This window comes from Diorhabda carinulata, chromosome 4, assembly GCF_026250575.1.
Source record: "Diorhabda carinulata isolate Delta chromosome 4, icDioCari1.1, whole genome shotgun sequence".
NCBI lineage: Eukaryota > Metazoa > Arthropoda > Insecta > Coleoptera > Chrysomelidae > Diorhabda > Diorhabda carinulata.
In genome coordinates, this window is record NC_079463.1 from 13,794,316 (window position 1) to 13,813,436 (window position 19,121).

Sequence of the window (19,121 nt, forward strand, 5' to 3'; positions counted from 1 at the left end):
TACAAAAAATCTAATCAACTTGTGGTTCTTCTCGAGATATTCAACCCACTTGCGAAACAGCTCAAAACATAACGGTATATACTCTTCGGATGGCCCACAAAAGAAAAAGATGCCAAATTCGATCGGAATGTGAGAACAAATCTTCAAACTTTTGTGTAAAGTGTAAAAAAAATTTATTGTGAAAAATGTAGTGTTAAAATTACATTGTGTATAAATTGCAAGAGTAATTAATTTAGTGAAAGTTAATATAATTATTACTTTATACTTTTTGTCGTTATAATGTTTCACAGACTAATACAAATAAGTTTTATTCCAAGGATTTTTAAAAATTATTTAGAACTGTACCTTTAAACCTTCTCATCTATTACAATTTAGAATCAGTAGGTAAAATGATGCTGGAATAAATCAACGAAATTGATAATAAGTCCTTCTAGTGTTAAATTCAGAAAACCAGGAAAAGTCCAAGCGAGTTGATCTGTTGGTTTAATCCACGTCGAAAGTCATAGAATATTATTACTCGAAAATGTTTGCGTCTTAATTTCATTTTTTGACCAAGATGAGAGTTTCAAGTATGTGTAAACAACTCAAATAGCACTCCTATGACAACAGGTAATTGATAATTATTTTTTACAGACTGCTATGGAGTACATTCTACAAATTGCAAAGGAAGTGGAAATAAAGTGAGTTTTTTATTTTTTCGTTCACATTATATGGTTTGGAAGCTGACATATCTAATGAATTTGTTTTTATATCAATGAGAATTATCCACTAATTTGGAAAGAATTGCAAATTGTCAAACTTATTGTATTAATAACATTGTTGTCTTTGGTTATTAGACTTCCCTTGAAAATGACAAGGTTTATGAAAAATTACGAGAATAAAAAAAGTTTTAGATTTAATTATCTTTGAATTAACTGACAGACAAATTTCTGTGGAATTTTAAGGTTAGATCACCCCTAATTAACCCCACAGCATAGTTCGATCGCCCTCTACTAACCATTTCTTCAACACCTTAATTTTCGCATAGAGTGTTTGCAAAGAAATTAATCTTTTTCGAAATTTGTATCCTTACTATTAGGCCTCAGAGATGCAACGAATTTTAATCGATTTTTTTTATATTAATAAATTATTCATTTTTTTGTAATCCAATCAAATGATTTATTTATACATTTAATTTTAACAAAATTTTTATTTTTTTAAAAATTGTTTAAAATGACCGGTTTTTAGGGCACTATTCTGGATGCTGCACAGCGAGAGGCTACGATCGTCGGGCAAGCTCGAGTCCGTATTTAACTGGAACAGAAAATAATGATAATTTCTATATGGATTGTTTTCCAAAACAAGTAGTTTCATATAGAAATGACTAATTTTGAGAAGCTGTGTGTAAAATTTTAATGAAATTAATAATTATCTTTTTGAGTTATGCTGCTCGCCGATTTCAAAAATGTAGTTTTGAGGAAAACATGTTTAAAGTTTCGATATATGAAAATTCATTGATTTAATATCTTACCGCTTAGTTCGCAACTCCAGCGCCATGTAAGAGTCCTATACTCTTATTTGATAGCTAAGAATGATTTCAGAATTGTTCATAATTTTTGAAATTGATGCGATTTCTTCATTAAATAATGCTGCTGCTACATAGGCCACAATTTCCATAATTTTTGTTCCGGATTGAAAATGTTTCGACATTAAATACGGTTGCGTTAAAACTCTCATTTGCACTGACGTACTTCGAAATATTTGTATAGAAATGAAACATCTGATCACCCGAAAGGCAAAGGGCCTATAAGACCAAGTAGACGAAGACTATCGCTCACATATGCCTGCGACGCAACGGCGCGATAACTCTAATTAGATGCCTCACGTTCACAGGCTATAACTCGAAAATTATTTTGAATTCAGTTTTAAAAATTTATTTACAGACATATTTTTGAAGGTTCAAACTAACATTTTATTTAAAAAAAATCGTTTTCTTTTTAAATTATATATAATATATTATATATAATTTTCCAAAATTTTTATCTTTACTTTGAGACCCTATAACTCCTTTGAGATGCAACTTGCTACAGATGTATCTCGTCATATTTTAGATCCTCGATACGTCTCTGCCTATTTTTTAATAGAGGTTTGGGTAAAAAATTGCTATATTCAGAGCTTGGTGTTCTGTTGTTGGTATGTCAGTTTCAGGACATTTCCCATTCCAACTAAAAAACCTTCTCTCTCTCTTTACTCCGTAGGACCGCTGTTGAGCATGACGTCGCGGTGGGAGGATATTGCTATACAGTAAGTTGCTTATTCAATCTCGATTTTGCTCCTTCCTTCTTTTATTCTCTTTAAGAGGGACGTTTTCTCAAAAATTCAGCGACAAAGATGTTCGTTGCTGTCTGTCGACAACAAATCCTTTAACATCTTTTCATTCGCCACTATCATTCCTATTGCAGCTTCCCAGGTGTGACGATCATGCTGAAGCTCGGGCATACGAAGAATTTGTGCTGGGCACTTTTATTGCTTCCTGCATAAGTTGGGCACTCCGGGGATACATCACAGTCTCTATTTTGTGCTATACCCAAACTGTATAACCACAAACTCATTTCACAGTCATGTCATAAATACAACCCGCGGGTGGCTTCGGGCTTTTGGGCCGTGTCAATAAGGCCCGCGATTGCAATGTGTCACAGAGAGAAGAATCATGTTTTTTAGAGCTTTTAGACTTTATTCGATTCCTCTAAGGATGTTTTAAATACTCGTACTCTCAAGTCTACGGATGTTTATAAATAATTTCATGGGTAGCGCGTGCCTAGACAAGCGAGAGACAAAGACAGTATCGGCATCTCTTAGCAGCAAGCGGAACTATCCTTTTATTTTTTTCAAGAACGATAGAATCTTCCACGCGCTTCGAGTCTAGACTAGAACCTTCCTTAACCATATAAAATAAGTGCGTCGGCGTGACGTGAGTCAGTTGAATCGAGTAATCGAAGCGATACGGTTGGAGAAGGATTTTAATTGTATTGCGAAGTAGTGATTGTGAAGGTATTGTGCATTTATTTGTGTCGTGCGCGTCCGATATCCGTAATTGTTGCGTCGAATTCCATTATTGTTAGGATTTTAGCATAATGTCACAAAAACGTAAAGCTGATAGTGAGTGCAGTGTTTTTCAGTGTAAATGGAAAATTGCATATTTTTCCATAGAATGGAGAGGTTAACCACGAGCGTAAATGCTGTGAAATCAAGTTTTATTATTGCATTAGAAATCGCGAAAAGATAAAAACCTTTCACTGATGGTGATTTTATTAAAGGCTGTATGTTGAGAATTGCCGATGTTTCATTTCCAATATTAATAGATGATTTATATCAAAATTTGGTTCTTCAACTAAAAGAGAAAATTAAGGAATTTACAAACTTCTCACTGGTTGTTGATGAGAGCACTGATTTTGTTGGTACAGCTCAACTTGCTGTTTTTATACGATGCTTTAACAATAACTTTTAAATAACTGAAGAACTATTAGTGCGTTTCACTACAACAGCAAATGATATTTATTCTGCAATTGAGCATTTGATACCAGAATATGAACTCGACTGGAATATACTTAACAGCATAACTACGGATGGCGCTCCTGCCATCCACAAAATTTCGGGCGTTGTAATTAAATTAAAATAGGAATTTTGTGGGATTTCACAGTAATAATTCATCAGGAATCATTGGCATCCAAACATTTAAAAATGGACCATGTCATGCAACCTATAATTAAAATTTTAAATTTTATAAGGAACAGAGAACTAACACCGACAGTTCAGGCAATTGCTACAATTATATTTTATACACAATATTTCAAGAGTTTGGATAATTACCCGGAATTAAAAAAGCATGCAGCACGCATTCTTTGCACGTTTGGTAGCACCTATTTATGTGAGTAGATGTTTTCCGTCATGAAAATAAATAAGAACAAACATCGCACAAGACGAAAGAACATCCCAATCAATTCTTAAAATAACTACAACAAATATGTTACCTGACATCAATGAGCTTGTCAAAAACAAGAGAAGTCAGGTATCTGGATCCTCGAGCTCAACATAATTACCTACCATCTTTTATAACTTTTATAACTTCTCTGTCATAGCATGTATCAATTTCCAAAACATATTCACATGAAATTTAATTACAATTTTGACAGTAGCAAAATCGTGAAAAATGTGTACATTTTTTTCTTCAACGTCCTGTTGAATACGGATGATGTTACCAAATTTTTCTGGACTTTGTGTGCATCTGCAATTGATGGTGGGTTAATATTGAGTAGATTTTTTATGCTTTTTGACTGACAGTTTATTTGTTCATCATCTCAAACTGAACTTAATTATCAGATAGATCACTTAAAGACACCGAATATAAATTGGAATCTTCTATATGTTTAAATGTTGTACGCTGTCTCTCTTACAAATCAATTGGTCCATAATAGTGAATGGCGTTTTAACCGAAAAAGGTCATCTAAGACTCTATCTTCATTTTATAGGCATCCAGACATACTATCCAAAGACCGATCTGAGCAAAGGGTCCTGACTAACTTAATTATGAACTCAATTTCTCTATGTAAAAATTCTTATAAATTAACCCCTGAGAGTCTGAAAGACGTTTCAATTATTGCAATGGTACTAAACTAAATATATTCATTTGAATATAGTTTCATGAAATTTTTGCAGATTTCCACTCCAAATTGAATCGGGATTAATAGAAATAATAGCTCCTTCTGCAGGATATTATCCTTCTTTCGATAAACTTCGAATTACTCTTGGAGACTCTCCAGAACGGGTGAAATGGAGATCTAAACAAAACTTGGATTATGCGTTTTTAATGGCATATTGTCAAACAAAAGGTGAATATTGATCCTAATTTAGCTATGATTCTGAATTTTATATTCTTGCATTAAAACACTAGTTCGTTTTTATTGAGATATTCACATAAATTTGAAACGATGTACGTTAACCAGTAGTAACCTACTGATTTTATTATTACACTGTTGTCATGTCATATTTTATGAGAAATTGGCGCATTAAAATGTATTTGTAATCATTCTATTTATAGGTACGTTTTATGTTCAATTAGAGGATGATATTTTGGCAAAGCCATCTTATATTACAATTATGAAAAAGTTCGCGATAGAAAAAACCGCAAACAAACAACCTTGGATTGTGTTAGATTTTTGCCAACTTGGATTTATTGGTAAGCTTATCATATTATGATCAGTTTGTAGTTCATTTTCATTGATAAGTTTTGTAAATAACGGAGCTAATTGAAAACGCAACGTTGTCAGTTTCAAACAACAAAAATATTTATTTAATAAGTTTGTACCAATGTGATAAATAGTGAAACATCAATTTGAATTTGATTCAATTCATTTCTTTAGAAAATAACCGTAAATGGTTGTGAAGGATAATAATTCAAACAAATCCAAAAGGATTTTCTCCGTTTTGTGCTATGATTTATTTTCTAACCCTTTGTGATTGAAAAGTTACTAATAGTGATGTCATTTCCTATCCTCAAGTTTCCATACCGATTAACAATAAAAACACTCAATTTAATTCACCACCTTTTTTGGACTGAAAAAGTTTATGTTAGAAGAACTGAATACACCGTTTACACCAACACTCACAATTACACTGTCTGACGCGCGTTTCGATAACAAAATTCAGTCTCTGAAGACGATAACTTGGTTATCGAAACACTTATTTCAGACAGTGTAATCGTGAGTGTTGGTGTAGTGGTATTGTAAACAGTGTGTTCAGTATTAATGACACCAACTGCTCCAGAAATTCCACCTTAGTTAGAAGAACTCCTTCTTTGATTAACTAAATTAATAATTTAGCACTAAAGGCACAATTGACCTATTGACTTTTCTTAATATTTTTCATTCATCAATTTTTTCTTCTCGTAAGTTCTGATTTACTTTCTATCTATAGACCATATTTACAATCACAAAGTCACTATAGTGTCATATAGCACAATCATCATGACCCAGGAAGTAAACTTCAATATAACGTCATAAATCACTGACGGAGAATTTGGAGAATGAAATGTGTTGATTTTCCTCTTAGAATTTATGGAAATACCGATTCATTTCAATACTTGTCAGTCATTTTAGTCAACATAAATATGTCAAATATATAAACTCTATAGGTAGAAACATAGTTCAACATCCTGACTGCCAGTCTACTAAATTTTGGTTATTCTATTTTGCTTTGTCAATCGTATATGACTGACCGGATCATATGCATAATTTTGCATCGTCAGTCGTTGATAATCGACAACACTACTATAATTAACGGCCTTGTCGGGCTTTTTGGACCGAGTTTATATTAAATTGTGTATGCTTATTGAGATCGCGTCGGTGAATTTTATAAGCCTACAAAATTTCACGGCTCCTCACGTTCTCTGAGTAAAAATACATGAATTTGAAATTATGAGAAACTTTTTATTAGAATTCTTCTACATTGCTAAAAAATTAAATCACTCCAAAACTATGTTTTTTAATGCGGCACTATTTGCACATTACAGGTTTTCCATCACATCCATCGCAATATATTTTCTTACTTTTTATCTTGCTTCTGATCATGAAATTTTTGTTAGGTTGATATAAGAAGTTTTACATTGCTTTCTTGTTTTCTCATCGGTTTTTTTCAAATATATTTGCTACTTTGGGTATCTAAGTTCTTTCTGTTGTCATAATTTCCAAATAATAAACGTCTTCTCTGAATTTATTGATAATTGATCTTGAATTGGTATGTTCTTTATATATGTTGGATGCATTTACTATATAGGTGCTTATCATTAATTAAAAAAAAACTTTTGGGTACCACTTGACGCCTCGTCGATTACAAGTAATGTAAGAAACCGTTTGTCAATGCCACATTTCTCATAATTATAAGTAATAAAAGCTTCTGCCTTCAGTTTTGTTTTTTCTTTTCGAGTGATTTCAACACATCATTATTAGCTATTGGTGACATTGCCCTCTTTAGCTCATTTGAAGATGGATCTGGAACATCTTTCCATTTAGGGACAACCATTTTTTGACATCTTGTGTTTTCTTGATAGTCTAAGTGTACCTACCAAATCTGTGTTTTTGGTGAAAAGAATCTTAGATTATAGACAACTAGCATAAAAGTTGTTCATGTAGAGGGTTCTGCTTCCATCCCATAATCCCTCAGTCAATGCCGCACTCCTGCAGCGCACTGTTCCTTAGTCCGTCTAGTATATATTTGGTATTTCCATGTAGAGCCTCCAGGAGTACACTATATTTATGTCTATTAGATGGTATATATTAACGAAATTTTAGTCTGTCTCTCCATGGTATCATACTTTCGTATATGACCATGTCTTGTCCTAGTGTATAAATCTGCTGACAATAATTATTCAACTTTCAGGAACAGGTCGGATCTTGTAAAGCTTATCATTATTTGTCCCATTGTCCATATCGCTAAAGTGAATCATCCTCAACGGCATTCCAAAACGATTTCTTGACAATACTCGATTTTTGTATAGTACATCGGTTGACCAATATTCTGCGATAACCAGATAACGTAACATTTGTATTGAAAATTAAATAGGCTGTATAGTGATTTGTTTCTTTCACTGGGAACTATAATATCAGAAGAAAATTGATCAAATGCAGCAACGGATGTAATATTTATCGCCAGATCTTCTTGAATTACCAGTGAATTGAAATCTTTGGTTATTTTTAGAATTGAAATAGATTACTTGCTGTTTTCATCATCTTCATTCTCCATTACTTTTTCATTACCTGATCCTCGTTGGAGTTATTACAATCTGGGTCAACATCGGAGAAGTTGAAGGAGAAGGAGAAAAATCCTTAAACTCTTTTCGGATGGATTTTCTACTTCTTGAAGTTATTGAGATGAGAAGTGGTCAAATTCCAACTCGTATAAAAATAAACAGTAAAATGAATTATTTCATTTTTTTTACTCCAATTTATGTCCCAATGTAGTCACCCACAAAATACAAAGACACGCAAATGTACCCAAAAAATGATTACATTATGATAATCATAAACAACCAATGTGTAAAAACTGTGTAATTCCACGCCGCCGTGTCTACCGTTTTTGGAAACACGAATAAACATGTTCTCGATGTGTGTACCACTAAATGAACATTAAGTATGCATGATTCGACGAATCTCTGTACCGTAGGTGGTAGTGCGCGCGTATATAAAATGATCGTGGCGTCAGCTTAGAAATTCTTGTCAGTCGGGAACGACTGACATGGCAGTTAGAGTGTTAAGGGAATTGTTCCATTATTCAGTATATTTTCATGAAAATACCTCGCGAGAGTCGTTTCACTTATCTGGGGACGTAATTTATGTTCAAATTAACGCATGTTATGGATAAATTTGGCTATAATTACTTGAGTTAGCACGGATCTGAAAAAGTTACTAATTGCCTGCCCGATCCATTTTCTGGGGACTTCTGTGCCAGGATATCCTTTTTTTATCAGAGCGATAGCTTCCTATTCCTCACGGTATAAATTTTTACAATTGTCATATTCTTAGTATTTTCATTTCTTAATTTTTTTTGTAATCTCGTAGCTAATTTCTATTTCTGTTTTTCACTTTTGGTGAAATTTTTGTCGAGTCAAAAGCTCTAAGTAACCACAGAAAAAATATAGTTTAACTAAAAAACACGCTTTTAAATCACATCAAAATAAGAAATAATTTTAAAAATAAGCTTGAAACAATAAAGATTGGAAAATAATGGTAATATTGTATTTCTACTTATGACTTCGTTTTATTGTCAAAAATAAAATTTTTCTTCAAGTTCTCGTCATTAGTATTGTTATCATCAACAGATTGTGTACGGGTCTACAATTCTTTTCGAACAGCATAATAAAATTTAAGATGTTAAATTCTAAAGTAATACTAATGTAAAGATAAAATTTGCAGTAGTGATTTATAAAAAATCTTTGACGCACCAAATTAATTTTTCACATCGTGAACGGGATTTTAACCCGTGACCGGCGAACCTGGAGGTTGACGCCTTGGCCCGCTCGGCTAACGAACGCAATTAAAGTGGTGGGATATACTAACAGTTCTGAGCCACAAAGGAGAGTTACAAACAAACAAGCTCATAAACAAACAAACCCACATAAAAGTGAAGCTAATAGAAGCGTGTTCAAAAATTTAAAGTAGTCTGCTTTTTGTATAATAATGTATAACAAACTTTCATTTGACTGAAAAATAAACTCTATTCTACTTTTTTTATAATATAAAATATTTGGAAAAATCCGTAGTAGTTATATCTAGTTTTGGTACAAGAGCTGACAACGCTGCATTTTAAATAACATCCTTCTAAAGTAGAAAGCTCTGACCTCAGGCGTTGATATCACAGAATAAATAGTAGTACATAGGAATTGCCATAGAAATATGGTTTATCAAGAAAGCATGAAAAAAAATTAAGATTAAAGATCACTGGGTAATTACAGCAAACTGGTATACCACAAAATTTTCAATTTAATTTTTGGAGTCAGTCAATATTCGCGGGCTAAAATCTCATTACGACAGTGTATACACTGTATAACAGGCAGTTGGATTTCTACGTTAAAATAACAGTCACCACCCTTTCCACCTAATTTAACCATGTGTGGTTTCTGGTTATCCTTTAACATGAAAAGACGTTTACTTGGTCGAAGAAAATGCTGATGTTCATCAATTTTTGGAGAACATTCCAAAAGATTGATTGCAAGCTTCTAAGTTAAGTGAGCTTCGGTTGAAAAAATAAATTGATCTAAGTGGTGATTGTCCTGAACATAAATAAAATTATTTTTCTAAAAAGACGTCTCTAGTAATATTCGTGAAACTTAAAATATATAGTATCTAGTCACTCCCGTACTTCTTAATAGTGTTTAATTATTAGATAATTTCAACATTGTATTAACGTTATGTCAACTTTTTAGGAAAACTCTTCAAAACTGCAGAACTTCCTTGGCTGATACAGTTTTTCCACATGTTTTTTAATGATAAACCAGTCGATTGGTTACTCGATTACCTAATCACAACAAAAATTTGTAACTGGGAAAAAAATGTAGGTAGTTATTGTAATAACATAACAGAAATGTTAATTTTTTTATTTCAGGATAACTGTAAAGCAGACAAGGCGAAAGTTTGGATTCATTACAAACCTTCACTTTTCCAACATATCGGTATGCATTCTTCTCTAAAAGGAAAAGTACAGAAGTTGAAGGTAATTAACTTTGATTTGCACAGAAAATTATTTATTGACATGCAATGTAATGTTCACTTTTCCTATCATAAAATTTGAGGAATTTTTGACTAATATGAAATGCAATTTAGATAAATTGAGGCCGTCAGCGCAAGAGTGGCCTTTAAGTTCAGTACATACAACTAATTCAATAGTGTCAATATTTAGTTGCAAAAATGGCCTAATCTCAGTTTCTCATGTAACTAAGAGAGGGCGCCACTAAATATCTTTTTCCATAGCAGTAACATCTTGTGACACAAACGCAAAAGCCACCTAACCTCGTTGAGCCAATTTTGCACACTAGCAACTCTGTAATTCGGCGGGATAAGTTGACAGTGACATTTCTCCATTCATAAAAAAATAAACCGCAAATAGTTATCACAAATTTAAATTTGAATACGAGTATTTTATATTCTCTTTACGCTGAAAGAGTTGAATATCTAGCATCGAATTATTTTTAGCAAAGTATTCAATGAACAATTTAATATTAAAATTAAAGCGGCTGATAATGATGAAAAAACATGACTTAAACAACATTGCTAAAGGCAAATGCTGCAAGAAAATGCTTAAAAAAAGATATAGAAATCTATAAAAATAATGAAGATGTAAGTGTAATTTGCTTCGATCTTATGAAAACACTTCCAGCCCCTGGTATTAGCACAACTCTGGACATACTGCTTAGGTATTCATAATATGAAAAATGAAGTGCACATGTTTTTGTGGGATGAAACAATAACATCCAGAGGTCTCCAAGAAATAGATTCCTATCTATTGTATTTCTTAAAAAATATTGTAAAATGCAAACATCTTATTATGTACTCTGATAAATGTGGAGGGCAAAATAGGAATATCAAGATGGTTCTTTTGTCAGTTTATTGTTTCCATTTCTACTGAATATGGTATTTGTAAAATTGACCACAAATTTTTTATGAGCGGACATTCATACATGTCGTGTGATCAGGATTTTGGTTTAGTTGAAAAACAGAAACGGTTCTTCAAAAACATCTATGTGCTTGAAGACTGGAAGCAAATTATTTTAGCGGTTAGAAAGTGTAGGCCGTTCAAAATAATTTCAATGACAAAAGATTTATTTTTTTCTTGCAAATCTATAGAAAAAAATAATACGAATCGTAAACTATGTGGAGATAAAAGCAAAGTTGAATGGTTGAAGATGGAATGGCTAATGTTTTGTGAAGTGCATTCTTTTAAATTTTATTTTAAGTAATCTAATAATAATGATGTTCTTTTTCGTGAAGTTCTCTTTAAAAAGAGGAATTCTGTTATCATTGAAAATGTTGAACTTTTATATCCTACTACTCACCCAAATCAGTGAAAAGAAAAAGAAAGATTCAATAGAGTTATTGTCTTACATACCCCCAATTCATCATAATTTTTAGAGCAATTTTACATCTCAACAGCTATTGATAAGATTTTTATTGACAACCTCGATGAACAAAATGATTGTTTTTTAATTTTTATTGCTGTATGGTGTAATAAAAATAAATATATTAATGGTAATATTGATTTTTATTTCTGGTCAAAATGGCCTAACCTTATAAATTGATATCGGAGAAATCATAAACCATAATGCAAAAATGCTCCAACGCACAAAAAGTAAATAAATATTACACTTTTTGTTTCTAAAATGATAATCTTGAAAGTAAATTAGCTAACACAATGAATAACTAAAAATAAAATAAATTTCCATTGAAATTTAAATCTGGCAAATAAGTTTAAAAGATGCTGTTTTATGAATATCAATTTTTCCACATCATTATCTTCTAGTTTAGGCCACTTCTGCGCTTGCGGCCTCAATTATAGAGGGTATTTTCTTTGTTTCGGTATTAAAACATTTTGGTGTAAGAATGGATATCATTTTTAAACGATTTTTGGAAATTTTCTGACGTAGGTTGGTGCCTGTGAATATCAGTTTTATTTTGAAAGCCGAAGACGATGCATTATTCGGCCATGTGTGAGGGTAGTGTCAGTTTATTTCAATTTTAAGATATTTGCAATAAATTCTAATGAGATTTTAGACAAAGTGAATGTCATGAAAAATACACAAAACGTACAGTAAAAAATGTCTTAGAAAAATCTAACCTTAAAATGAATGACTTTTAAACCCAAATAATATTTCCAAAGTCAACTATCAAACACGAATCAGTTCTACCAACCCACCACCTACGATACGGTGTAATTTCCCTAATGTATATTTTTAAGTTTTTATATAAATAAATTATGTGAATACAAGCTTTCTTTTACTTGTAGTTAAATATACTATTCTGTATCGGTATTAGAGTAACGTTATTCTCGTACGCATTTTTGTGTAAGAATGGGTGGTTTAATATATTGAAATTATTTGAAATTGAAGTTCTTCACTCGACATTTTTCTTGCAAAATGAGGTTTTTTCTAACTCAAGAGAACTTTTATATTCAAATAATATTTCCAAAATCAACTGTCAAACACGAATCACTTCTACCAACCCACCACCTATGCTACGGTGTAATTTCCCTTGTATGTATATTTGTGCCAGTTCTGTTTAATAAAAATATGGTTGTATTACCTGCTTTTACATTCATTTTTAATTCAATTATTTTTTAGCAAATTACTGAAATATTATCAAAATCTGTTCCGTTATCGCCTTTAATTACTCTCATCTTATTTCCGCTTCGCTTGTCAAAATAAATTTCTTATAAACATGAAACTTATTTCTAATGAAATAGGCAATTCTATAATTACTAAAATCATCTTTTGACAGTTTATCAGAGCGAATACCTACTGCCACAATTCAATTCCATCAATCTTAGTAACAAATTGTGTTTTTGTAGCATCAGATGATAATGATAGACCCTTATCCAATGCTTTTCCTTGTGAAAATTGATTAACTTTCAAATGTGTTTCAAAAAGAACATCAATCAAAGAGTTACAATATGGAAATTTACATCGTTCTATACCATGACACAAATATTACCCTGACCTTTTAAAGTTGTACACTCATCTACCTTTATATATTTTGGGTCTTCAAGCTCCACAAATTCACAGAAAATTCCACTTTTTTGCACATGTGCTGAGTACCCCATTGTCTCGATTAGAACTTGTTCCATTACATTCCTGCTTTCTCTTCACAAAACAGTTCTTCAATACATGGCCACTTTTCTTGCAGTTACTATACTGCAAATTTCTGCACTGAAATTTTAAGTGTCCCATCTTGGGTTAAAGCATCTTTTCAACCTCATTTTCTAACATGTTTCTTAACTGGCACGTTACTAACGCAAGAAATTTATCACCTTTCTTGTTCAATTTTTCTTCTTCTATAAGAAGTCGAGCACGCAAATTGTTTAATATTTGTTCATCTGGATCAACATTTTCTTATGCTGAACGAGAATGTTTGCAATTTTTTGGTAATGATGTAAAAATTGTAGTTATCACCATTTTCTTTGGAATTTCTTCACCCAATTGTTACAATTTAACTTTGAAGTTTGTTACTTTCGGAATAAAACTATTTATTTTATCATTTTCATACTTTAGGTTATAAAATTGTTGATTTAGCAAATGGGCACTCACCTCTGATTTTCTTTCGTAAATGTTTTCTACATATCCTTAGCACTTTCACTTTGCATAATAAATGTAATAATTTCGTCCTTCACTCTTACGACACGAACTTCTTGAGCACGTGCGTCTGTTAATACCCATTTTGTTATTTCATCTTCATCCTGTTCTCATTTCCACAGGTAATTACGAATAAACCTTTGGCCGTCAAAACTACTTTAATTTGAAATTTCCACACAATCCAATTTGATTGATTTAATTTGCAAATTGTTACATATATCTTGAATTGACTGCCAATTATAAAATTTTACCACTTTTCTATAGCTAACACAATAAGTTGTTACACACAATTGCAGCAGTACTGACAACTTTAACATAAAAAAATGAATTTCAACCTAATTAAGATTGTATAACAACAATAAAACATTCGTAACAGGAGACCATTCCAGCATTCGTTCGTTGCATTACTCGCTTGTCCGAATTTGGAACACTTGCTGGATTGAATAGTCACCTGTTTTTTAATATACTATATTTTTAGGATAAACAATTTGGAAAAGTAGCTCTATTCTTTCCTCATAACAATCCATCAGCTGAAGTAACGTCTGGAATAAAACACTATAAACAGTATACATTGAAGCGAGCTTATCTTGGTGAAACATTTTTTTGGGGTTTGCTACCACAACCCGGAGATCAACTTGTGTTTAAGTTAACAACACCAACGGCTTTAAAAAGGTACTTTATATAAAAGAAAATTGACAATTCATATATTATTATATTATATCTTTATAATAAAATGACATGGTCACCTTCCAAGTACTTTTTATCCACAGTAATACACCGAATCCAATGAAGTTATTTAACTCCGAGTCACTCTAATTAAACTTATTTATACGTCCTCAATTGATTCAAAAAAACGTTCCTCATACGACGTTCTCGGTTTTAGAGAAGAGAAATAACGTCACGGGGTGATAGATCCGGCGGATCGGGTGGCTGTTGTAATACTGGAATCTTTGAGGATGCTAACAATTGCGTCGCACTCAACGAGGATTTTCGTAATGCAATATTCAATTAATCGCGATGTGTAGTCGCGAACCTTTTCCGAAATCTATCAAAGACCTCGCAATAGACCACTAGATTAACGGTTCATCCAGGTAAAAGGAAATTCTTATAGAACCTCGAAGAAACAAATGAGTGTCGTTTTAGCTATCGACCTTCTTATGTAATCTCTTTTTTTGTCTTAGATCATTTGGTAACTTTGGCGCTTAGTTTCCGTGTCATTTCGAAAAAAAAACAACTTCGATGGAGCAGCTTAAGATCACGTTCTGCCTGTTACAAATAGTCAAACATTCTTCAATGATTGACATTCATTATTATTTTTGTTCTACTTATATTTTCTCATATAAATGTTTGTCGACTGTCATTTTCCTCTAGCTCTTCTCTTTTCGGAGAGATGGCGTCACTATAGATTTTTTTGTGGAGGGGTATGTTGGCGAATTTATATTCAGTACTAACAAGGTGGTGGAGTAATCGACGGCAAATATTGAAAGGAGCTTATAAATTGTAATTCAAACGGAATTGTTCAAACCATATAATGAAAGTTAATATTGAATTTATTTTGTTCTCTTTTAGATTTTATTTCCGTAGCGGGAATGCAGAACATCCTACCGATAAGTTTTACAATACGACTGTAGAAGTTAAACCACTGCAACCGATTTTAAATACGAATATATCTAATGTAACACTAGATGGTTTTCTGATTGTGGGTAAGTACTCATTATAACCAGAAGTTATACAACTGGCTTTCAGTTTTTCAATATATTGAAGTGAGTGACTGGCATAGAACCAATATAAGTATGTATGTGGTAAATCAGGGTGCGACTCAAGTTTTCAGAGTGTTTGGTTGAGGGCACGTAAACTCTATTTCTGTATAATGTTTTGGAATCAACCATATACCATTTCTGTTAGTTTATAGTATGGCACTTTGATTCCATTTGCTTCTACAGCTTAGTTGTGAGATGCAGTTTTTCACAAAGCAAAACTTTTTCAGTATATATGACGCATATCTCACATTTAATTATTGTTTGCTAAAGGTTTCAGTTTATCCCTACTGATACCTCGTATAACGTTCCGAGTGAGGCTTCTTTCACCATGATTTCCAATAATGAGTAATGGAATCACTTCTAGTGCCGTTGGGCATGTTCTCATTGCCCCGGCTGTACATATGCAGCCCAGTCTTCCTACCTGAGAGAATGACTCTCGTGGTACTCAAATGATTTCTATTGCCCCAGACCACGACCTCATTAGTGATGATGAGTCTCACTATCATGCAAAGTTCCTGCACACCATCGAGGTTTTTCTGTCTCTACTGGTTATTTCATTTGCGTATTTGGTTCAGAATAGGTCACTATCTAGTGTGAGTCCCAAATATATCTCATCTGTTTCTCACTAAATTATAATACGTTAAATTGATAGACTTGAGATTGATTTTTTTTTCTTTAGTTAGTAGGTTTTGTTCGGTTTGACATTTAGTCTCACCGATCGACTCCACCTTCTTGTATAATTCAGTCATCTTTGAATTAAGTCGAAGAATATATTCTCAAAACTCCTTCTTCTATAAATGACTATGTCGTCGGCATATCTCTCACAAGGTATGTTGAGGTTTCACCCCGAGTTAGTTTACTACCAGGCTCCACATAAATGGGGACATAACTCCCCCTTGTTGTGGTAATACTAATTGTGTCTTGACCTTCTTCCATTTTGGCAGTTATAGTAGCTAGTAATTGTGACGTAAATCTGCCATCTATTCCTGTCGCATCATATGTTATCGTCGAAATGAAGTTATGCTGATTGGTCTGAAGGACTGGGAGTATATGGTGTCCCTTTTTTCTACTTTGGTATGAAGCTCTGGTCTATATTAAAGCTCTAGATAGCTCCCAATAAGGCTGATAAACTGTGGTAGGATTTCTTATTACCTCTTTTCATGAAGGGATGAGGAGATTATATCCACTTCTGGTAACTTTGACTGTTAAAAGATGTTCATAGCCTATTTCATTCGTTCACTGCTGCTGAATACAACATTCTAACTACTATTTTTGCTGAAATATTGAGGACAAACTAGAAGAGGTTTAAACTTAATCCGAAGTACAATTTAATGCAAACTCAACGATTGGTATAAGTTAACACCATCAACTTATTACTTATTTTTTTTAAAGAAAATGTCAGTAGAGCGCCCTTTGGTGAAAACTTTAGTATTAGTCGCACTTGTATCTGAATCTTTTGTTACCTACCATGAACTTATTAATCAAACACAATATTTGATTAACACGTTTCTTGGGTAAAGTTCATTATTTCCAATATATTATTGTTTATGATGTACATAACAACATTTCATGTATTGTGACATATCGACGTTTGAAATTTTAATGAAACGAACTTTTGATTATCATTTGACAATCGCGGCATCTACCTTTCAGGTAGCTTTATATATTGCGTTCTGTTGAAATATTAACTTCATTAACTATTATTGACAATAATTGTTTTAACAGCTGACATTAAAAACATACCGAAGGCTAATAATATTATCTCAGCAGTAAAAGTGTTGCCAACATTTGGAAATTTACTTTTCCTTCAAATCGCTCTGTTATATATTTTTAAAAATGTATTCTTGACAGACTTATTATAGAAAAAACTATATTCTGTGAGAAATAATGGTGATTGTGTTAATAGAGATGTTCATGAAAAGAAATCAAAATTTTTCTCTTTTCAATAGTCATAGCTGTTGTGCAAATAGTTTACTAATAGATTCGTTGTGCCCCAAGGACTCTTCCGCAATGAATAAGACGGTTTACTTTCATTAACCTCACAGAATGTAATTTTGTGACGTCACAAATTATATCAAGCAGACGTATACCCATCCTATCAGAGCTTTCATCTAGGTGATACTAATAACAACAATGATCACATGTAATTAGTGACATCAAAGGACCGTTTGACAAATTAGGTTAGATAGACCGTCCTATTTCTTGTAGAACAGTTCTTTCACTATAAGTCTCGTCCATGTCCCTGAACCTCACACGTGGGAGTGCTAGACTCTCACCAGTAACGTAAATTTTTTTTCTTCTTCTTGCACCAGTGGCATTAAGGATCGTCCGTGTTGCCTACAGCATGGAGACAGACTCTTAGGTTGAAAAACCAGTCTCCAGTTGAATTTTGTGCTATTTTCGTTATTACGATAGCGATTCCAAGGATTATATTGTAGTGGAACAAAGTTACTATTTTTCTAAACCGTGAAAGCAATGATACTACCAACTTTAAATGTAAATTCATATCTCCATTCTTTTTCCACGTAAAAATGTAATTCTTTATCGAGTACGTATAAACAGAAATATATTGATCTAAAATATAGTTCTCTCCCGAAATTGCTGTTTACAAGGATTGTATTCTCGCTCCAAAACTCAAGGAACAGTAGCTAAGGCGACCCCACCTTTCACAATGCTAGAGAGTGAAGAGCAATAAAAGAGATGTTATCCAGTCTAATAGGGAAGTTAACAGAATGAAGATGCTCCTATACGTACCTATTCAAGGAAGAAAAAGAGAGGAAGCTAGTCATAAAAGGACTGGCTGTAAACACCCCCACGTCGGAAGTAGAGGCAGAGCTGAGGAAAAATGGATTAATACAAAAAAGACTATGACAACTAACGAGCCGTACTCAAAGAAACAAGGACAACACCCGAAAATTACTACCGATATACATGGTAGTGATCGAGCCGGCAGAGGAACAAGCATACAAGAAGCTGAGATACCTATGCCACACCAAAATAAGTGTGGTAGAACAAAAAAGGCATGACGGATCTTTACAATGTTACAGATGCGGAGGATTCCACTACGGACAAAGCACGTTCAACATGGACGTGCTCTGCGTGAGATGCGCGGGAGCTCACAGAGCGGCGGACTGCTCACTGAACAAGACAGAAAAACCAAACTCTAGGAACTGTGAAGGAGAGCACCCTGCCAACTACTGGCGGTGCCCGAAATACCCAAAGAAGACGGAAAACAAACCCGCCCTGAACACCACTCAAGCAGGGGGCAGCTATGCACTAGCTGCTAAGAAAACAACAGGACAAGGAACGCCCCAACATGCAGACATTCATAGCAATACTCATCGGTAAAGTGAAACGGAGGACAACAAGATCATTAGGTTAAGTTAGGTTAGTTTTGAAAAACACAAAAAACAGAAAAAAAATATTTTACAAGATTCTAGGTTCACCGAGGTAACCCATCGGGGACAGCTATAGAGAAGGCGAGGGTTGGA

General features: G+C 33.2%; 1 protein-coding gene across 2 annotated transcripts in view; it reads left to right on the forward strand.

The window, feature by feature from the left end:
* LOC130892243 (alpha-1,3-mannosyl-glycoprotein 4-beta-N-acetylglucosaminyltransferase B) overlaps positions 1–19,121 on the forward strand; it is a 65,182-nt gene that overhangs the window by 30,448 nt on the left and 15,613 nt on the right. The window contains exons 4-10 of one of the 2 annotated variants that reach the window (XM_057797505.1): positions 634–680; positions 4,696–4,868; positions 5,078–5,215; positions 9,956–10,083; positions 10,135–10,242; positions 14,349–14,542; positions 15,440–15,573. In XM_057797505.1, the coding sequence (XP_057653488.1) occupies positions 634–680; positions 4,696–4,868; positions 5,078–5,215; positions 9,956–10,083; positions 10,135–10,242; positions 14,349–14,542; positions 15,440–15,573 (922 nt within the window). Of the gene's footprint in view, positions 1–633; positions 681–4,695; positions 4,869–5,077; positions 5,216–9,955; positions 10,243–14,348; positions 14,543–15,439; positions 15,574–19,121 lie in introns of both variants that reach the window. The other variant, XM_057797504.1, reaches the window with a different exon arrangement.